Source organism: Hypanus sabinus, chromosome 23 (genome assembly GCF_030144855.1).
Source record: "Hypanus sabinus isolate sHypSab1 chromosome 23, sHypSab1.hap1, whole genome shotgun sequence".
Lineage (NCBI taxonomy): Eukaryota > Metazoa > Chordata > Chondrichthyes > Myliobatiformes > Dasyatidae > Hypanus > Hypanus sabinus.
This window is the reverse complement of record NC_082728.1, coordinates 44,961,521-44,985,561: the sequence shown is the minus strand read 5'-3', so window position 1 is coordinate 44,985,561 and position 24,041 is coordinate 44,961,521. Positions and strand designations below refer to the sequence as shown.

Below are 24,041 nucleotides of genomic sequence, written 5' to 3'. Positions count from 1 at the left end.
AAAAAAGATGCCCAAGATGATGTCAATATGGACTTCTTATTCATTTATAGATGTGAAATTGACAGTTGAGGAACAAAAAAAAGATTGGCTTCCAACCAAAACTAAGTTCTGTCAGAATGTCATTCTTTTATAAAACCTCAAAGCAGTAATTTACCTTCCCAGAATTTAATCAAAAATTGATATTTTTGTCCTAGGTAAGATTCAAATAACAAGAAGCTGCTGCAATTCTTCATGGAGACGCATTTCATTGTTAGTTAGTAAGTGGGGATTGGGACTGTCTATCTGCTAAACCATTTGCAACTCCAGAGGGTTGACAGTCCATCTGACTGAAGCTGTAATAGCCAGGAAGTAATGATCAATTTCCAAAACACTGAAGTAACAAATATGGAAAATCATAACATTATACAAATGTGGTGTCTTCTACTTTGAATGAGATGATTAAGGGTTGGCAATCACACTGACATGAAGGGCATAGAGCATTAGAAGAAACATCAAAAGGGTCAAGGTAATGAATAGGACGTGATGCAATCCGAGAGACAATTCTTCCAGGCATTTTGGGTTTTGTCCAAACACCTTCACTGTCAAAAAAGCCAAGGCAGGAAATGTTATTTACACTAAAATTATACGTGAGCAACTGTAAGACCAGACATCTCATTCTTGTCTAGTGTCTGCTGCCAAAGAGGACCATCTATATGCACTCTCTTGTTCTTCAACACAGCAGCTTGGTGCAGACAGGCTTGATGATCCCATCTGATTGGTACCATATCTAATGTTTTTGTTTAAAAACACCTCATTTAGTTGTTTAGCTTAAAGATTTCTGGACAAGTTCAAAAATTCGTTTCCTCCTTTCTCTTAACCACATCACCAATCTTTGTATAATATCTGCAAACTTTCATCATTTGACATACCATAATAAAAATCAAGGGACCGAAAACAGAACCTTGAGGAATCTCACTGACAAAGCTTCTAATCACAAAAGACATCAATTATTATCCTCTACTTCCAATTACTGAGCCAACTGTGCTTCCACTCTCCTTTGAGACATGCACATTAGCTCTTTGACAGCCTACCATGAATACTCAAACATCATGCTTTCAATTAATCCTTCCCAATCAAGTTTGTTATTCAACATTCCCCTAACAAATCCACGCTAACTGTTTTTGATTGATCTGTTGTACCGAATTGTTTTATATTGCTCCTTGGAAAGAATTCCAACAATTGGCTTATTTCCCAAGTTAAACCTTTTGGCCCACAATTATTTTGTATATACGTCCTTCCTTTATAAAACAACAAGCTACAATACTGACAATTCCTTAGCATCTCTATTTTGCCTAGAATGAATAATAATCAAATTCTGTGCAATTTGCTTTGTTTCATCTACCACTTTCCAAAAATGCTCAACTATTTCATATTTATTTCTCTATTTTCATTTTATCCAATATTTCCACACAATGGCAACACTTTTGTAAGGTAGCTCCAAAGGGCCAACTAACAATTCAATCTGTAGTCTTCACCTCAACTCACACATTATCCTTTTGATGTCCAATTGGTCCTCTTCTTTCTTACTAATAGTATTCCCTTTAATATACTTATAAATCACCTTTGAATTTATTATATTCTTCAAATCATTAGGAGTTTGAGGTCAACTGGTATGACACCAAAGACCTAAATATTTCTACAGATGCACAATGGAGAGTATTCTGACCGGCTGCAACACCACCTGGTATAAAGGAGCCAATACACAGGATCACAGGAGGCTTCAGAAGGTTGTTGCCCCAGCCAATCCATCACAGACACAAGCCGCCCTTACACTGAGGGCATCTTCAAAAGGTGGTAACTCAAGAAGGCAACAGCCACCATCACTATCTGGGACATGCCCTCTTCACATCACCACCATCAAGGAGGAGGGAGGAGGTACCAGAGCCTGAAGACAAACACTCAACAGGAAGTTTTTTTTTGCCCTTCTACGATCAGATTTCTGAATGGTCCATGAACTCATGAACAGCACCACGCTATCCTCCTCTTGCACTTCTTTATTATTGTAACTTATAATGATCTGTTATATCTGCACTGCACTGCTGCCACAAAACAAATTTCATGATTTATGTCAGTGACAATAAACCTGATTATCATATGTAAAATAGTCCACAATACACACTATGGATTTTGCACTTGTCAGCAATTTGCCAGCAAGTTTACACTTCAATTCATCCTGGACTGTTCAGAAGCTTCTACACATTTATAACACTACAATATATGACTGCTTCAAGCCATATAATTTCATTTCACAACCCATCAAACACAGAGCTTCCTCTCACAGTTGTAATACTTGCTTCTCCAGTATTTTTATTAGTTTCTACACAGAATAGTGTATAAGAAAGTGTATATAAAAGGTCAAAAATGATTTTTAAAAACTACCAATTACATTATATCTGTTCATAATAACAATCTCATTACCCCATATTCATGTAAGTTAATCAATAGTTATATTGAAATATACTAATTACAAAAAAAAATCTAACCCCTACCAAGACCGAAGCTGTTCATTAAGGAGAAAAGGTAAAATACCTTCTCATATAATAAAAATTAATAATAGCCAACATCTGAGTTTAAACAACAAATTGAAGGTTTTGAAAATAATTCAGAAAAGTTCCCCACAATGTTTGAAAGTCTTGACAAAATTCAGAAATTGAATTACAAATCTTCTCTAAATCTAAACATGACATAACGTCGCATAACCACTGAGCATGAGTAGGAGGAAAAACATCTTTCCATTTAAACACAAGTGCCCTCCTAGCTAGAAGAGAGCTAAAGGCCAAAATATGTCAATCAGATGCCTTTAGCTTAATATCTTGTCCTACAACAATAGAGTTGTCAGAGGGTTAAGCTTAAAATTGACTTTAAAAAGTAAGGAAGAAGTTTGAAAAACTTCCTTCCAATATTTTTCATGATTCTTACAAATCCAAAACATATGAATTAATGAAGCTTTTCCAATATTACATACTTCCTTGACCAATAATGCCACCAGTCCAATAGGGTATTTTAAGAGGCTTTTAGAGAGGTACATGGAGCTTAGAAAAATAGAGGGCTATGGGGAAGTCTAGTAATTTCTAAGGTTGGGACATGTTCGGCACAACTTTGTTGGCCAAAGGGCCTATATTGTGCTGTAGGTTTTCTATGTTTCTAAAATCACCTTTGCAAGGGAAATTTTCTGCTCCTCAAACACCAATTATCTAACTGAACCACCAAGGTGCCCTGCTGTTGGCTCTGGCTACTCTTCCAAAGAAATTCCTCTTCCCCAGAGCCAAATATTGGGCTAGAAAACTATTTCCTTCTTATTATGTCTCCCTGACAGTAATATACATTCCCTCTCACCTGCAACTTTCGTATCATGCATTTTGAAAACAGGCCATTTGGCCCAACACATCAACCTTGACTAGTAGGCACCTAGCCCATTTGTGTTAATCCTAGCTCTGGCACTCAGCCCCAGCCTTCTCAGCCAAAACAATTCATAAGCTCATTTCGATACTTCCTAAATGCTGTTACTGACTGCTCCTACCATTCTTTTAGACAGTGTATTTCAGGGATCCACCACTCTGTGAAATGGTCCCCCTCACATCCCCTCTAAATCTCCTCCTTTTCTAAATCTCCAAATCTATACCCTCTAGTTTTATCGAACCCCTTATATGGGAAAATAGTTTCCTGGAGACCTCTCAATTTTACATAGCTCAATCATGACCTCTCAACTTTCTCTGATCTAGGGAAAGCAGACCCAAGTCCTCCAGTCTCCCCATAAAAATGGAACGCTCCAGCCCAGGCAATATCCTCAACACTGTCTCCAGCACTATCACATCATTCCTATATTGTGGTGACCAGAGCTGCTCAAGGTATTCCAGCTGAGGTCTGACCAATGTTTTATAAACATGGGGGAGAACTTTCCTGTTTGTGTCTTCAATGTCTTGACTATGAAGACTGGAATTCCCCCAAGCCTCCTTAACTATGTTATCTACCCAACACTGTCACCTTAAAAGATCTTTGAACATGTACACCACCTTGTCCTTTGTGGTAAACTTTTACCAAAAAAAAAAGGAAAACCCATCCTGGCAAACAGGACATTGCAGCTTCAACTCTGGACCCACCTGCTCAGCCACCCTCAGCTGAAGTTTCCTCTTCTGCAGGTAGATGTCCCAGGTATAGAAAATATCATGGATTTCCCACATGCCATTCCAGAGGTTTGAGTGTCCCTACCATACGACTACTTTTTCAGTTAAGTCACTAAGAGGAAGGCACGCAAATATTCAGTGCCAGTGCATCACCTGTTCTTTGGGAATGAACTGAAACCTGCCTGACAGCATAATGCATTTTCATCTCTAGTCTGCAAATGTAGATCCGAGTGCAGAAATCATTACCCATCAAGCCTGACCATATATCCTTTCACACCTGCTCAGAAAACTCAAATAAGTGATCATTGGCTGCAGAAATAACATTTAAGACATTACACCTTACTAAAAGTAAAAGAAGCCAATTCAGAAATGATGTGCAAATAGGAATCTTTGCATTGCTGTGCCAATTGAATTGATATTCTGCCTACATGGCCTCATTTCCTCAATATTGACAATAATGACAATATTATGTCATTCATAACATGAATGCCCTCAACATCATAGCAATATTTAATCAAATTGTCCATCTGCTTTATTAGAAATGTCTCTGCCTGCTTCAAGCCATGCAGAAAACAAATTATAAATAATGAGTAACTAACCAGGAGTAACATTTGACCATTTCCACATTCAAATACCTATTTTAGAGATTAAAATGAACCCCATTAACTGGCTTACAGTACTATGAAGTATATTTTCTTCATTGTGCAATTAGCAACAAGATGAAGAAATACTTAAAGTATCTCCAGAGTCCTCAGACACTTCTCCATTCCCCAAATTTGGAATTGTGCATGGGGCTTTATTCTTTCCTATCTAAATTTCACTCCTGCTGTCTGTAGAGAAATATAAAATCTTGTTCAATTTGTTAGCTCTGCCCTTCCTATGGCATTGGATCATCAAACACAAACAGGAAATTACATTTTTGAAGTTTTATTTCCCTTTATCCTTCAGCCTTTTACTGCTCCTTTTGCTGAATGGCTCTGTGTCTTTTGACCTCCATCTTAACACAGAAATGGTTGCGTTGAGAAAAGCACTGCAATACTATTTCACTAGCACACATAATCCATTCCATAATCCTCTTTATGGATTCTGTACCAATTCACAAGCCATATTTTACAGTTTATCACCAAAGTCATGAGGTAACGCATAGGAATAGATGTAAACTCCCCCTACCCCCCCCCCCCCAAAAAGCCATTCAGAGGGGTAATCTGAATGTGTATTGGCTCAACTTTGCTGCTTGAGCTACATAATCCTTAATAGCCCTCCAGTCCAAAATGCTTTCACAACCTTGAATATAGTAAAAGTGATTACTAAAGTGTTTAGTGATGAGGTGTGATTACATCTCCCCTTATTTTCCCTCCGCCTTCCTTCAATTGTTGGGAAGATAGTGTAGTAGGTAATAATTTTTGCAAGACTCTCATGTGATTCCAAAGAAATCCAGTAGAATTTCTCTGTTTGCTTTTGTTGCACAGCTGACTGTTGCAAAGGAATAAAATTACCCCGAAAGAAATGGAGAAAGGATAGCTTTCTCTGAGAATTACAATCAACGCAGCACACACCGATGAGTGTTTGGAACCAAACAAAAGACCAAACAAAATAAAATCATCAGCATCTTTTAAGGCAAACAGCCAGAAATGAATGTGTGCTTAGCTTAGAGACGGTGGTGGCATATCTTAGCTAAGTACCAGCAGTACCACTAACAGCTGACTGTACCTAACAAAGAGAGCAATTCAAAACAATAAAGGCTTTTTTAAAGCATTGTCATCAGAGGCTGGATTCAAGCCAACACCCAGAGCAAATGAAATAATAAGGAACATTGAGTTATACAACAGATGGAATTCCAACAAAACAAGAAAACTGTTATAATTTAGGAAATTTATCATTGGTGTTGACATCAAAGTTAAGTTGATCATTGAGATTTGTCAACCAATTTATAATGATAGGGAACAGATGAAGCATTAACCTAAACTTGTTTTCCACAGTCAGAGCAAGTTCCAAGGTCACAACTGTGATGCTCTATGGTTTCCTGCTCTATCTCATTTTTGGGGAAACTATTCACATTAGGGTAAGAGTTCCCCATTTTCTTTGCCACATAAGTTTGCTCATTTTCTATTTGCATACGAGCTGAAGACTATAGTCTTTCCACAGTCTTTTGAAGGTAGCATAACGTCTTTGCTTGCAAAGGTCCAGGAGTCCAATCATCAGAGTAATGACCCACTCATTTGAGACAAGGCAATTCTACGCTCCACTGCACTGTTCAGGCAAAGATTTTGACCTGCTTCCTACACAAGACCATAGGCATAGAGTCAGGTCATTCAATGATTCATTCATAGCTCATGTTGTTTTCCAATTCCATTCTCCTGCCTTCTTCCCCAAACCTTCAACTCCTATTCACTTCTCAGAACCAGATTTAATATCACTGGCAAATGACATGAAATTGGTCATTATGTGGCAATAGTACATAATAATGAAAATGAATTACAGAAAATATATTTATATATTTTTAAAACTGTAATTCACAGTGTGCGCCTTTAGGCTTCTGAAGGTAGCAATGAGAAGGGGGCATGTCCTCGGTGATGGGGCTCTTTAACGATGAATGCTGCCTTTTTGAGGCATCGCTCCTTGAAGATGTCCTGGATGCTTTGGAGGCGAGTGCCCATGCTGAAGCTGACTGAGTTCACAACTTTCCACAGCTTTTTTCGAGCCTACGCAGTGGCCTCTTCCCCTCATACCAGGCAGTGATGCAGCTGTAAGTACACTCAGTGACTTGACCTCCACTGCCTTCTGTGGCAATAACTTCCAGATTCACCAGCTTCTGTGCCGGTGAGTGGACAAAGCATGGTTCAAAGGGATATGGACAGGATTAGACTGGCACAGGCACAGTGACACAATGAGGCTGCACCCGTGCTATTACCTCAGAATGAGAAACAGGGCAATGATTTGTGGTATAAAACACAACACATACAAGTACAAACAGGATTGCGCAGTTTGCATTTTATTTTATGTGCAAAGTGAACACATTTTGGCTTTACCCAAAACAGACTGTTTCTGGGTCGATCTAGACAGCCACAAACTTCCTTCATTTACCAGCTGTACACCACATTATTTCACTAACTTTCAGTTGCCACACAAACAAAAGTTGGATTAGGAAACTCCAATTCCCATAGAAACACACTGTGCTAGTTTGTACCCTTTCTTACTATTAAAATAGACACTCTACTGACATTGGGAGATTTCACTGAGAAACTGCAGAAATTATTGCAGGCTTGGGCAACCCACGTTCACTCCCGACCTCTGGGTGTTGTGTTTATGAAGTATACACGTTCTCCTCATTACTGTATGGAATTCCCTTGGCAACTGTGATTTCTTCCCACACCCCAAAAATATGCTGATAGTTTAATTCGCTGCTGTAGATTGGCCTAAATGAAGTAGGTGGTCAGAAAATTAGTGGGGAGTTGTGGGCATGTGAAAGAGAATATGTACTGCAAAATAATTGAAGACATGACACTGATATTTTGACCATAGAATTGATGAGCCAAATGATGCCCCTCAAGATGGGAAGATGGAAATATGAGAAATGAGACCTGTCAAAAAAGTTCCACAGACTACAGAGCTAATGGTTTCATCCAATATTTACTTACTGAGATACCCACTCAGTAGCCACACCAGTTGTTACTGAAGAGTTCTAAAGCCATGGCTGGCCTCTCTAGAAAGGCAGGTGAGGCATAAAACATGCCCAGCACAAAAAATGTCACTACCTAGACTGTCTTCAAAGATCTTACTGGAACCTCTCAAATGAATAACATATTTACAATAGAATAGAACTTTATTGTCATTATTCAAGACAAGGGGATTGCAATGCTACTCCAGTCCATGCAAAACTGATATTTACAATGAATGCAGTATGGCTTAATTAAAAATTTAATTCCCTATTTACATACAGTAAATAAATAATTTTGATAGACCACAACACAAGGTCATTGGCAAGCCAGAGCGCAGCGTTATTCAGCTGAACAATAGCCCTCGGGAAGAAGTTGTTGTTCAGTCTTACTGCCTTGGCCAAGGTGTTTCTGCATCTCTTGCCAGTTCGCAAGAAATTGGACAGACGGTGTCTGGGAGAAGATGGGTCTTTAATGATGTGACGAGCACGCTGTTAGTATCGGGAGTTGCAGATTGTCTCCAGGTCCCAAAGTTGAGTCCGAGTGATGTGCTGAGCCATCTTAATCACCGGTTGGGCACTCTGTGATCTGCTGCAGCTAGAATACCGCACTGTCATTCCGTACGTTACTATGCTCTCTATCACACATCGATAAATTTGGCCAGCAATTTTTGGGGCAGATTAGTCTCCTTAAGCACCTCAAGTAGTATAGTCACTGCTGTGCCTTCCCTACTATTGGGGTTGTGTTGACAGACCCATTGAGCTCCTCGGTGATGATATCCCCAAAAACTTGAAATGGGAAACCCTTTCCATACCTCACCATTTATGAATAGTGGGGCTTGTTCGGGACACCTTGCCTTCCAGTAGTCAATTACCATTGCTTTTGTCTTCTTGATGATAACTGATAGGTTTGGTCCTACACTAATTGGACAGCTTTAGCGCCTCCTCTCTATATGCAGATTCATTATTGTTTAGATCAAGTGAATGTAGTCATAGATAAAGAGAGAATAGAGAAGTGGGCTCAGTACACACCCTTGCAGGCACTGGTTTTCTGAGTTGTGGGGGGGGGAAGAGGGGTGCGTTGATGTGCACTTGTCTAGTTTCACCATCTGGGTACAATTAGAGAGAAAGTCCAAAATCTAATTTCAGGTTGATACGCTGAGTCCTAGATTCTGGGTCTTGACAGTGAGCTTATTCGGTAGTATGCTGTTAAAGGCCGAGTTGTAATCAATGAAAAGCATCCCGCCTTGGGTGTCTCTGTGCTCCAGGTACTCCAAGAGAGAAAGAAGAGTGATAGAAATGGCAGCTTCAGTTGATCTATTCGCCTTGTAGGCAAACTGGTGGTAGTCTAAGGTAATACACACAAAAATACCACAAAACTCAGCAGGTCGGGCAGAATCCAGGAAAAGAGTACCGTTGACATTTCAGGCTGAAACCCTTCATCCTGCCAAAAGGTTTTGGCCTGAAATGTCGCCTGTACTTTTTTTCCCTAGGTGCTGCCTGGCCTGATGAGTTCCTCCAGCATTTTGTGTGTGTGGCTCAGATTTCCAGCATCTGCAGATTTTCTCTTGTTTGTGACTGATCTAAAGTAGCAAGGATTATGTCCTTGATTTGGGACATGAGCAACTTTTCCAAGCAGTGGGCAACTATGAGAGTGAGTGCCACTGGTCGGTTATCATTAGAACATTTTGCTACTGATGTCTTCTGATTAGAATGATGGTTGCTGCTTTGAAACAGGCCAGAATCATAGTCTGGGATAGTGAGAGTTTGTACATACACATCAAAACTTCCACCAGTTCGTCAGCACAGTCCCTGACCACCTGCCCAGGTATGCTGGCTGCTCTGCATGCATTGACATTATGGAGTACATGCCAGAGCTTACTGACTCAGATTCTCCACGATCATTCCAAATATCTGATATTCTATGGAAAATCCTTCAGGTAGATTAATCCCTGGACTTCTTATTGGTCAACACCATTTTAGCTCTCAATTTGCTCATCACACATCTCCACCATGTCTCTCAGTGTGCAGCTCACCATTACTTAGAGAGGTCACCCAGGCCCTGAATTTCTGAAAAAAGAAATAGTTCACCAGCTATGATTTCAATGGAGAAGTAGGTGGTGATTCAGGCAATGAAATGGGACAACACCGCTGAATGCAGCCAATCACCACAACCACGTGGTGGCTCCTTTTAATCAAACATTACATTAAAAAAGTTTCCTCTCACTCAATCTATAGGTTACTGAGGCTCATAGGAAGAATATTCTGATGATTAAGGTAATGTTTCCAGAACCCTTTGATGACTTCACATTGAGAGATAGCAGAATGGAGAAGGGTCTTGGCCCAAAATGTTGACTGTTCATTCCTCTCCAGAGATGCTGCCTGACTTGCTGGGTTCCTCCAGCATATCGTGTGTGCATTGCAGCAGAAGGAAACATTGTTTGTAAGAAATATGACAGACAAACTAGTAAGTATCTCTATTGCCCATTTGCCAAGAGGAGGATGATCTCCACTGGCCCGGACAGCGAGCCAATGAACCGCTGGCCCGGACAGCGAGCCAATGAACTGCAAGCTTGTCTGCTTTGTGGGGGGGGGGGTGGTGTGAGAGTCCACTAAAAAGTGCTGGTGTCCTTCAGATTTAGGACTCACTTCTGAATGTAACCCCACCCCACCATGCTCTCAAATTTGGATTTTGGCCAACTTCATGATTTTATTTTGCTGATATCTTTAACATGAAGAAGCCAAATTTCAACAAACCAGGAGTAAGTCCAATCCAACCCGATCTCCAAATGTTCTTGTGTTCACGTTTCCAGAAGTTATGTGCTAATGATAGAAGAGGGCAGTTGACATGGATTTACAATATAATGCAATACCTTGCCAGGCAGACTCAACATTGGAACTTTCAAAGTATCAGACTGTGAAACCTTTTTATGATTTACAGACTAAACACTTCCTTTAGATTGAAGTAGATGTAGATAACTCATTGCTGAAACCCAGCCAGAAGCTCAGTTATAAACTACAAATCCACCCATGATTGTGGTTTACAAAGTGCCCGAAGAAAACATTAAGTTGGTGAACTTGGGGTCATATTTCCCAGAAGAACATAATTTGCAATTACAGACCCACAGGCCCTACAGCAGGATTTAAATTAAAACCTATTTGAGACAGAACCAAACTTTTCAGATAACAATGAAAAGTTTTTATAACATATTAAAAACTGCCACAAGCGTTCTCTTGATTGGCACGAGTGTATGGACCAATAGAATTTTGTACCACCCAAGGACAAAGGGACAGAGATACTAGTTAAGCAAATGCTGCAGATTATGACCATAGGTGTGAAATTCCAAGTAATATTGGTGCATCATTGAACATAAGTTCCAAGTTCAAAATCATAATCAAATGAAGGAAGTATTTGGATTCTGTTTTGATATCTGCAATTGGAGGCCTCATTCAGCTGCAAATTGAGGTCAGATACCAGCTGGATTAGATTAAATTAACACAAAGACAAATTAAATTAGAAATTATCCAACTGGTCAATTGCCACAAATCCTCACTAGCTGGGTATTGGACACTTGTTAACTGTGCTCATACAGCACTAGTTCTTTGGGAAAAAAAGATTTATATTTCATGATCATTAATGATAGACCTTTTAATTATTTCAATCATTTTAAAACACTCCAAATACTAGTTTAAATCAGTTACTTAAAGGACATCACTGCAAAGATGAGATCTACAAGTTACAAAAAGCAAGATGATTTCTGGCAGAACTGGATTCAAAATATCATGATTTTTCATTTCAGGTGTTAATTAACATATAATGGAAATATGTAAAAATAAAACATTAAAATCTCCATGGAGGATAATGGATAAATGCAGTACAGAGACAATTAACTATCAATATTGGACTGAAAACTGTTTCAAGATCCACTGAAATTCCTAGAAACTCTTAAACCATTAATGTACATGTTCATGGGCCTTACCACTTGTGTAGGTATTGACATAGTACTTCCGACCCTGTGGTGACATGTAGCACTGCCAACCATGTGGCAAGGGCGAGTGAGCCATTTCCTCAATTGTCTGAGAGCTTACTGGAGTAGGTTTCTGTCAGAAAAAACACACAAACATTCAGTTATTTCAGTCTTATGACTTGCACGCAAAGCATTGATTCCCACATAGCAAATTTAATTGATTTTGCTAAACCCAATAATTGATCACATTCCATTTACAAACACATTCAACATCTTCCCTGCAAATAATAAGTGGCAATTCAATCAAATTCCAGTCAGTTTAAACAAGATTGAATTTGTGATTGTCTTAATTATTAAATCACCCTAAAGAATGGGCTGTTTTGATGTAGTCAGATGCTCACCAATTTCAAGCAATTTATCACTATTTTTGTCAAGGTAAGTGAGGCTATAAGAAGGATTTGACATTGGCCAACATTTTTTTTGCCCTATGTTTCATTTTCATTGGTATCATGGATTATGCTGTCTACTGACTATTTATTGCTAAATTGCCTTAGAGCAGGAGTTCCCAACCTGGGCTCCACAGACCACTCGGTTCAAAGCAAGGTTCCAGGCCATAAAAAAGGTTGAAACCCCTGCCTTAAGAGTACTGCATTCACTGTTAGAAATTGATCAGTTGTAAGGTCACGGTTTCTACAAATGAATATGAAAAGCAATGACAATACTCCTTAAAAGTATATGTGGCTTAAAGTGCTTTGCGACACATGGGGACCTAAGCATTCCTAATTAGTATAATGGCACAGATTGCATTTTATATAAATTCTCCTAATGTCATTAATGATTGATTGTCACTCCTCTCATGGTGGGGTGGGGGAGGGTACACACTATGAAGATACACACTATGAAGAACAAAACTAAGAGTGTTCAAATTGAGGAGTTTTAATAGAGTAAATGTTGCAAATGGCAGAAGGTTTGATAACTAAGACATTCTTAAACTAATTAGGAGGATAAGGTTGGACAAGTACAAATTAAAGGTAATCAAAAATACTGCTAAAGCAACATAAAATACTAACTTTTCTTTAAAGTTATTTTAAAGTTTTAAAAAGTTGCATCATTGAATGTTACATTAATTTTTAAAATCTGACCAAGGAATGCTGTTTAATATCAGACATGCTGCATATGTGTAATATTACATCCTTCTGCCAAAGAAGGTATGCGAGCATACAAATAATGCATTACATTGACAGGAAGCCCAGCAGAGTATCAATTGACTTTAGGAGGCTGGGCACGAGATGAAGCCTCCCATGATTAAAAACTTCTCGCAAGTACATCAACTCTACAAAGCACACCAAATTGTAAACTTGACAGAGTAAGTAGTTACATCTTACTCCAGTAAAGGTGACCTCACATACTGCATATTGGATATTATTAAGCTACTGCGAAAGTAAAGAAATGGAAAACTCCACTTTGATTCACTGAAGTGCAAACAGAGTTTTGGGTTCATTCCTTATAAATTGCTATACTGTTATCTATTCAATAACTATGCACATTAAGTAAATCCTATAATATTAATATGATTCTAACCAAGTAAGATACATTAAAACAGGTTTGTTATGAGGTCTCTGAGAATCTAAGATAAAGGAATAAGATTTCTTGCAGAATACCTTTCAAAAAAAAGGAAGGGGAGGAAGAAGGAAGAGTCCTGACTCTAGCAAGTTCTGGATGGAGTTTAATTTAAAAAGGAGAATATTAACTATTTACACAAACTCAAATACAAGTTGGTCTCCCTTTGGAAACGGAAATGAATTTCAGCATTAAAGATCTTCAAGAGCATGTATTCCAATTGCTCCAGCAAAAACATGATGTTTTGTGAGGCAAGCACCAGTGAAAGAAAACATGTGGGCCACAAGAATGCTCACACAACACAACTAAACAGGAAGCAGAGACCAAGGTCAGTTCTTCACATTATCTTAGAAGGTTCAGGCTTGCTGACTTTGTATCAACTATAGACAAGAAAAGATTTGTAATTCACAAAATTTACAGGAAGAGCTGGATATCTTTACTCCACTTTGGCAATTTCCTGTGCATACTCAATGGTCAAAGTGTTCCTGCCAAACATTGACAGTTTTAAAAGTTTGATTTTGCAAAATATTAAACAAGCAAGATTCAACAGTAAAGCAAGTTGCCAGTTCCACGTGTTTGTCTGTTCATGTAAATTCTTTCCAAAGAGGGATCAGTTCAACCAACATATATATATTTATAAGCTAAGATATTAAGGAAACGCAAGACTCCACTTTGGTTGGCTGAAATGCTAATACAAGTTGCTTTCACATGATCTCTTCAATAACTCCGCACATTAACTCTGCCCTGCACTATCAAATTGATGCCAATATTCAAAACAAGTTGTTAAAACTAGCCAAAGTTCATCTTAAAATAATAGCATATATGATCTTTTCTGTATTACAAGTTCCATATGTTTAAACATAGCTCCACAAAAAAATTCCCTGAAGTCCAGCAAATTAGTTAGCCTTTGAGGCAGGTATATCGTGTACCACAAGCATTATGCCTCAAAAATTTGGTTTTATTCCTCTTGCTACATTTATGTAACAATTTGCAGCGTTTAAGAGTTGTCCAAATGAGCACTTGAATTGTCTAGGGATTGTAGCCTGTAAATCCTTAGACTTTAACATTACTGAAGGTATTAAGGATTGTGCCCAGAATTTAGTTGATTTGAAAATTGCATCACACAAAAGAACAGCAATTAATTTTTAATAACTTAAGAACTAACATCCAGCATTTCATCTATTTACTTTTAAGCAGCAAATTTTAATATGTAAATACCAAGATCCAAATTGATAGGTGGTTTGTTATTTTGATAATGCAAATAACGTGTGCATTTGTTACTAACTGCGTGCATGTTCTATATGAACTAACACAGAGCACTCCCTTAAGTGACAAGCTCAAAGTATCACCCTACTTTGAATTAATGTACAAAATCAAACTGGAAATTACTGCTAACTAATTTTTATTTGGGAAAATTTCTATTTTTACATGAAGATGGATGTACTTCATCCTTCATTAGTTTGCAAGTCCTAAATTTAATTATTTTGTGCTACATTTGACTCTTTACTGAAGCAATAATTTTGAATATATCATCATAATTTCATGTCTGTTCTGCTACATGAAGAACAGACATCACCAGTACTTTACAGTCCATTCGAAAGTGCTCAGGTTATTAATTGATGTCAAAGAGGAGAAAATCTGCAGATGCTGGAAATCTGAGCAACACATAGACACACAAAATACTGGAGTAACTCAGCAGGCCAGGCCAAGCAGCATCTAGGAAAAGAGTACAGTCAATGTTTCCGGCCAAAACCCTTCATAGATTTGAAGTATTTTTTGAATATGCTGAAAATCCCTCTGTTTTTATTGCCATCACAACTCTTTATCTAATTTAGACAGCAAGAGAAGATCAGATAAGCAATCCTACCTCATGCTTTTCTGACAAATTTAGTACTTATACTTCCTGATTACAAAATACGCTCTACTTATCTCAGATTGACCATTTAGGAACCGCTTAAGATTTCCATCTGATACGATGGAAGTTAATACTAGCTAATTATTTAGCAGCATCAGACACATTTACACTCAATTTCAGAGACATTTACTCACTCAGTATTTTCTTTAATTTGGTGAAATTATTTGACAGGTCCATTAATTGTCTTCGGCCCATCGCTGTCTTAGTAAGGGAGCAACTGATCATGGAACAAATTGCTCAGCATTCAGTTGAGTTAAGAGCATCTATATATCATAACAAGTATTTACATTTTCCATTCCAGTCAAGTCTTTCAACAAAAACATGGCTAGAGATGATCAATTTAGTCTTCCAGCAATTCATTCCAATGACATCAGCACAAACATACCTCAAGTTTTAATTCTGTGCAAAATTATAAAGATCTATAAAGTGTTATTCACAAATACTTTACAGCCATGGTTTAACACACTGTGGTTTGGATCCATCTGTTCTACACTTTTCAGTTTTGCAGTCCCCAGGACCAGCCTGCACTGTTGCCCAACGTTGCAGCTGTTCAGTTTTTCATACCTTTCCTCCCACCAATTTTTATTTAACTACTTATTTACATATTTGTCTGCAATATCTTGTTTATTCCCTAGATCAGACAGCGAAAGGCATAAGCAAGCACTCACATTCTGAATATCTGAAACACAAGTTACAGAATACCACATTGACAGAAGTCCCATCAGGAATGCCAAGAATGAAACCATCTCAGACAACATTAACTAGATACCTTTAAAGGACATAAACCTGTCAGAAAAATGCTAAGAGTAGTTGGACATTTTCAGGCCGATTTCAACATCCCAATTAATACTGTTTCCCTCCAATATTCTCACATCTACAATTAAAACAAAAGCATGCTTACTTTTCTTTAACTGGTTTTACTTCAGTTGCCCAAAGGAGATTATCCTCTCTGAAGTTAACAGGACAATTCTGCAGGACTGTGGAAGGGGCGATGTCACAGACAGCTAGGATGTCTTGAAATACAATCTAAGAGTGTGCCAGTAATCAGCTGGAAGAATTAGAAACTATTTCATTCTGGGGATAGGAGAGGGGTGGAGTACAACTTGGGCTAACATTGACAAGAAACAATTTACATTTGGGATCTACAATTTGGGATGCTGCCAAGATTTCAAAAACCTAGCCAAGTGAAAAAGTTACATTTAAAAGGTAGGCAGAAAGGCAATAAATTGAAAGAAAAGTATGAAAGAAGAAAGTAATTTGATAAATAAACAAAACAGAAGTAATTTAAGGTGGTGTACAGAAGCAACAAAATCCCCTGGAAAAACTCCGTGGGTCAAACAGTGGGAACAAGGGAATGGTGAAGGTGCAAGGCATGGGTAAGTAATTCCCAACGTTGAGTCAAGGCCTAGTTTCAGCATCTTGTGTCCCTAAGGTGGGGCACTGTATTGTAATTAAGAGGAATGCAGAATCTGTCAATAAATAAAATCAGTAAAAATCAAATAGGGAATAAAACACTGAAAAGAAAATTGAATTTCTTTGCAATTCAAAATACACACACATCAACAGAACTCATTATATTGTCAGGCTAATATTTACCAGCAGTAAATCTTACTGCAAGAAAAGGACTTCTACAGCGCCTATAAAAGGTATTCACTCCTCCCCCACTCCCGAAGTTTTCATGTTTTATAACATATATTCACAGTGGATTTGTCTTTTTTGACGCTGATCAACAGAAGACTCTCGTATGAAAGTGAAAACAGATCTCTGCAAATTGATCTAAGTTAATTACAAATATAAAACACAATATAATTGATTGCATAAGTATTCGCCCTTTAATAGGAAACACCAAATCATCACTAGTGCAGCAAATTGGTTTTAGAAGTCACATAATTAAATGGAGATCACTGTGTGCACTCAAGGTGTTTCAATTGACTGGAGTAAAAATATACCTGTATCTGGAAGATCCAACAGCTGGTAAGTATCCTGGCAAAAACTACACAATGAAGTCAAAGAACAATCCAGGCCAATCCATGAAAGGGTTATTGAAAAGCACAAGACAGGAGATGGATACAAGTACATTTCAAAAATCACTGAATAACCTTGGAGTACAGTTAAGCCATTCATCAAGTAGAAAGAATATGACACAGCTGCAAACCTACCTAGAGCAGGTAGTCCTCAAAAACTGAGTGACTGTCAAGAAAGGGACTAGTGAACGAGGTCAGCAAGAGACCTACAACAGCTTTGGAGGAGTTACAAGCTTCAGTGGCTGAGATGGGAGAGACTGTGCATACAACAACTGTTGCCCGTGTGCTTCACCAGTCACAGCTTTATGGAGTGGCAAAGGGAAAGTAATTGTTGAAAAAAACCCCCATGAAATCTCAACTTGAGTTTGCCAGAAGGCATGTGGGAGACTCTGAAGTCAGCTGGAAGGAGGTTCTATAGTCTGATGAAACCAAAATTGAACTTCTTGGCCATCAGACTAAACACATGTTTGGCACAAGGGAAACACCATACACCATCTGTACCGTGAAGCATGGTGGTGGCTGCATCATGCTGTGGGGATGCTTCACTGCAGCAGGACCTGGGAGGCTTGTGAAGGTAGAGGGTAAAATGAATGCAGCAAAATACAGGGAAATCCTGGAGGAAAACCTGATGCAGTCCGCAAGAGAACTGCGACTTGGGAGATTGGTTTTCCAGCAAGACAGTGACCCCAAGCATAAAGCCAAAGTTACACAGGAATGCCTTAAAAACAACAAAATTAATGTCCTGGAGTGGCCAAGTCAGAGTTCAGACTCAACCCAATTGAGAATTTGTGCCTGGCTTGAAAAGGGCTCTTAACTCACGATTGTCATGCAATCTGATAGAGCTTGAGCAGTTTTTGTAAAGTAGACTGGGGGAAAAAATTGCAGTGTCCAGATGTGCAAAGCTGATAGAGACCTATCCATACAAACTCAAGGCTGTAATTGCTGCCAAAGGTGCATCTACTAAATACTGACTTGAAGGAGGTGAATACTTATGCAATCAATTATTTTATGTTTTACACTTGTAATTAATTTTGATCTGTGTAGAGATCTGTTTTCACTTTGACAGAAAAAGTCTTTTTCTGTCAGTGTCAAAAAAAAGGCGAAATTAAATCCATTGTGATACAATGTTTTGAAACAATATAACCTAACTTCCAAGGAGAGGTCAGAGGGGTGAATAGTTTCTATAGTCACTGTAAATTGGCCTCAACTGGTCCAGCTTTTTAAAAAATTGTAAAAAATCAAGGTATTTAAATTATTAATGGCTAAAATTTTCTTTTAAGTCTTTAAGTAAGATGTACATGCTCAAGTCTTTTAAATAATGAACAGTTGACTTTAACATAATTACTCCAGATTACATGATGTAGGTCACAATTCACAACCAACTTTGCAAAGATCTGAAGCAGGTTTTCGTCCATATGACATTAAGGAGGCTCACTCCAATCCCAGGTAGATGCATTGTAACATTGGAGACACCTTTCTGCAAATCTTCTCCACATCTCAGTTAGTGGATTGGCTGGCAGCCATTTCAAACTATGTCCCCTCATTCAAGATACTCCCACTAGTGCAAACATCTCAAAGTTCAAAGTCAATTTTGACGAAGTACATATGTCACCATATACAGCCCTACAATTCATCTTGTGGGCATACTCAGCAAATCTATAGAATAGTAACTGTAACAGGATCAATAAAAGATCATTATTAACTGTTAACTGTACCTAATCAGGCCATCACGCCTTTCCAAATGCACATAAATCACATCTCTTGATGTCTTTTCCAATAGCTTCCCCCCCAATCACCCCCAAGTGACTTGAGCCTTACAGGCCAATAACCTGGATAACCCCTACATCTTTCCTTAAACAAAGGCACAGATAAAGATCAGTTGCAAAATTGGACAGCAAAATGGCAGCTGAATTTAATCCAAACAAGAATGTGATAATATATTTGGGGAGGTCAAATGCAAGTATTTCCTTCTCTTATAGCTGAGGGATGAGCATCTCTAAGAAAAATCTGCAGATGCTGGAAATCCGAGCAATACACACACACAATGCTGGAGGATCTCAGACCAGGCAGCATCTATGGAAAAGAATACTGTCGATACTATGGGCCGAGACCCTTCAGCATTTTTTTAAAAAAAGGTTCTGTATAACTACACAAATTGCCTGCATTGCCACAGCAGAAATGTGGTGAAGTGTTACACTGATACTCACACTCCTGCTTTGAAATAGGTGCCAGAGTTCTCACATTTTGTATTCAAGCACATATGCAGAGAACTGAGAGAAGAGTACTTCTCTAACATTGATTGTAACAATATCTATTCCTTCAAATACAAATAAATTCTTTTAAAGTATATGAAGGTTTCATGACAGGGTGAAGAAAATTCACATGAAGGAATTCACACAGTCAAAACACGCAACAAGCAAGAACGCCCATTTACACTCAGTCCAATTTTATTTCACATTTAATTAAATAGAAAAATAACGGGGCTACACATCAAGGTAACATCAGCCCTGCTTTCTGTGACATCCGTGTTTTTAAATTGAAGTAATGATGACAGGAGGAACCAAAGAACCACCAAACCAACCAGTAGGTGAGCAAGGTGTTTGACGCTCTTTACTTACGGGTTATTTTGAGTTTCTTTGTTTTGTTGCTGCCTGTGAGGAGACAAATCTCAAAGTTGTATAATGTATACAAACCTTGATGATAAATGTACTTTGAATGTCAGAAATGCAAAGCAAACCAATTTATACTTAAATTCAACTTCTGCCCTCTGTTACAAATCACAAGCCACAGAATTCTTCAACAGCGCCACGGTACTGGAGCAGTGAGTGCAACACTATTACAGCTCGGGCCGTTGGAGTTGGAAGTTCAATTCCAGCATCTTCTGCAAGAAGTCCCTGTGTCTCCTCCCCATGGGTTTTCTCTGAGTGCTCCTGTTTCCTCCCACAGTCCAAAGAGGAGCCGGGAAGGTTAACTGATCATTGTTAGTTGTTCTGTGATTAGGACAGTGTTGAAACTGGGGTTGTCAGCGTTTGCTGTGGTGGGATGGCCTGATGGTCTTACTCCAAATAACACGTGGCTTTTCTGCAATGGTGAGCATGGATTTCTTCAGGAAGTTACTGAACTAAAAAAAGTATGATCGCAAGACAATTTTTTTTCTTTATTATACAGATACACATCTGGAGGAAGAGCAGGCCACTCAACTCCAAGCCAATTCCATAATTTAATGAGATCATGGTGAATCTGATTGCAAACAAACATTCCTACCAACTCCAGTAACCTTTTACCATTTGCTTATCAAGCATCTCAGTAAGGAGACACACGAGTCTGTAGATGCTGGAATCTGCAGCAACACGTAAAAACTGGAGAAACTCAGTAGGTTAGGCAGATGAGGGTTCCCATCAATCCCCAACTTCTTTCCCTCCACAGACACTACTGACTCACTGAGATCCTCCAGCTTTTTGTGTGGCTCAAGTATCTCTAGCAATGAGATTTTGATTATTTTAGAAAAAGCGTGCAATTAATTTAAAAGACTGCTTTCTCTTGACATTGTTTGGTATGGCAAAACCGGATAAAATGCACAAAATAGCAAGCAAGTGGTGGTCATATTATTCTGCACTTATTACAATTTAAACATAATCCTAATTGCACAGCCTCCTCAATATTACCCTCCCACTCTCCTACCATCCAGTGGATGAACAGTACAACCTCTGATGTACAAACAATAAGCATTTGACGTCTCTTCTGGATGATTAGCCTTGACAATATCAGTACTTTGTACCAATGCAAATTTTAACTCGAGGCTTTTTCTGCATACTGATTGAAATAAAATGCCCACTCAAAAATTTACATTAAGTATTTCACTAATGCTACTTGTAGAGTTGCACTAATATTCAACAACACAGTGCAAAACTAATCTACAGAGACTTGATAGACTGCTATGAAAGCAACTAATTAATTATATCAGTTTATTAACAGAGCAAAACTCACACCTGTTAGCATGAGTGACATAAATATTAGAGATCATGTAGAAATCTGAAATATCACGAATCATTTGATATTGAGTTTACATGAGGAGATTTTAAGGGCTACGATGTAGAGCGGTCTGGAATGGAGTATTAATCTAGGGAACAGGCTTAACGGCCCAAGTTTGTGATCGCCAATCGCAAATTTGGAAATCCAGTATTTAAGACTTCCTTTTTAATCAACACCCATAAGGTATTTTTTTTTACAAATAACACCATTGCCTTAAAAATCTGTTATCACTAATTTCTGTGATCAGCACTCAAAATTTATAAAATATTATAAACTACTTGACATTTCCCTCTCGCTTTGGTGTCTTAGTGCAAGGTTGATGCGCTATCAAAATAGATGCACAGATGCTTCTGTGAAAGCATATAAACGCATTACATATCCTTAGACGAATACCACTGGTGTGTAATTTCAACATCACTGCTTGGAATGAGGATGATGTGTTCAATATTGATTGGTTCTCATTGACATCTGAGGTTAATTGGATCTTCCGATAGTTCATTCACGGTACTCTTTCAAAACAGTCAATTTTTCAATATTTTCAGAAAACACCTTGAAGGCCTGCATAAAAGTACCTTGTTTGAGTTAATTGGAACCCTACAAACCTGAACACTTGAAGCAATTTCAATTATAGTGTGGACTATTCAAAGGAGTAAAGAGGGCCAATCCATTAATAGCTTTTTCACACTAAATTCCCTGGCTTTTCAACAAAGTACATAATTGGGGATTAGGCCAGGTTGGAGCATATCAAAATGTGTGTTTGGGTATACAAATGCAAGGTGAGATTCATTACAGAGGTAGGAGATTAGCCATCCCTTAAAAAAATGCAAACACATTATTATACTTGAAATTTTATTTAGAAGCAGAAGGTTGGGAGTACTTTTTCCACCTTGTTCTTACAGAGTGAACTACTAGGAATGTTCATTGAAATTATTTGATATATCTAGCAATTCCTTTCTCCACAAGTGTATGTGTGCTTAGGTAAAAAGGCTTTAAATGGATTGAATGCGTTTTACATTTCATTTTTTTTAATATTCAATAGCTGTTAGCAAACAGGTTTAAACTGAAAATCTAGTTGCTTCCAAATTGAGGCTACCATTTAATACGAATTGGATCTAAACCAAAGCAAGGCTTGTGAACAAAATGATTCCCTTGTCTGTTCTACTTTTTCATTTTGGTGGAAAAATAAACAATATTACAAGTTCATTTGGTTGCAGATTCAAACCTGACCAACTGTGATAGTTTTAGTGAGCACACTTCCATTCCATGCTTATTTCTATCAACTTTTTCCTCTTTAGAATAACTCAGCTCCTGTGACTCATCAATTCATGGAATTACAAAATGTTGACCTGGCCAGATATGTTATGATAATAAGGAATAAACAAAGGCTTACATCTTCCAAACACAATTTGAATCCCAAGTTTGTGTTTCAAACTTAGAAAACATTTTCAAATATGTCCCATGAGAGTTTTAATACCAGCCCTCAGGCCATTTGGCTTCTCAACTCCCTCCCGCAATGCATTTAAAGTGACACTGCTCTGTTCTGTACCTTACAATATTTAATTAGTGCACTTTATTTATGTGCAATTCATCTGTAGATTTTATCCTTACTTTCATAAATTGTGTGTTATGTGTTATAAATTGTGCACCCTGGTTCAGAGAAACGTGGTTTCATTTGATGGTATATATGTATATAGTTAAACGACAATAAACTTGACTTGGCATGACATACAAATATAACTCAGAATTCTACTTCAAGTGTCCAACTAAGAACTAATTGTATCATATGAGTTTTAATACATTGAAGTACAAGGCACTGACGCTACTGAGATGTTGTCCACAGTTTAAACTCGTATTTGCGTTAGTGTAGAGACACTGTGATGTCTTCGGCTGTGGATGCTTGAGGATGCACCATTGCAGTAATCCAGTTTGAAGTTGAAAGACAAGAGATAATGGCAGATGATGGACAAGGTGGAACTGTCATTGAACTTTAAAGGTGTGATAGACTGAGTGGAAATGTTCCTGAGAATGACAATATCTTCAAGATCCTGAACAAGTTCAGAGAAAACAACGTAGCCATGTGTAAAAAGAGGAAGGTCGTTTTACTGTTGTGGTAGGACCAGAGTCAAAATAAGCAACGTAAACAAAGGTCTCTTCTGAAGTCAGTACAAAAGAGTAAAAATAAATCAATCCAGTGCTAGAGATTTGATAACTGCAAGTCTGGGATATACAACTAAAGGCCAATGAGTATATGCTTAATATGTGCTCAAGTTCGACAACAACCATTTCAATTCCAAGACCTTTTTAAAATTAGACACTGCAGGATCATTTGACTGATGAGAAAACTCTCACATAATTACTTCAGGGACCTTAACACTTAGCATGAAAAACAAGGCAATTTTGCATTTGGTTGTGATTCTGAAGCACGGATACAGGGCCAACAAAAGAGGATGCCCTTCAACCACAGATCATGCTGTGAAGTTGTGGAAAATGTCTTCTGCAGGTAATCCTTGGATAAAGTTACCCTGAATGGCAAGAAAGACCACTGGTGGGAAACAGCCACAAACAGGTGCTTCGCTGAGCAGGGCAATAAGCACACCATTAATATGATTTGAGTTTCCATTGCTACAGACAGAGATGCGGTTTCAGAAAGCTGCAGAGTGGATT

General features: G+C 38.2%; 1 protein-coding gene across 2 annotated transcripts in view; it reads right to left on the bottom strand.

Moving 5' to 3' along the window:
* gas7b (growth arrest-specific 7b) overlaps positions 1 to 24,041 on the bottom strand; it is a 501,012-nt gene that overhangs the window by 276,448 nt on the left and 200,523 nt on the right. For both annotated transcript variants that reach the window (XM_059948836.1, XM_059948837.1), the window contains exon 2: positions 11,799 to 11,919. In XM_059948836.1, the coding sequence (XP_059804819.1) occupies positions 11,799 to 11,919 (121 nt within the window). The remainder of the gene's footprint in view (positions 1 to 11,798; positions 11,920 to 24,041) is intronic.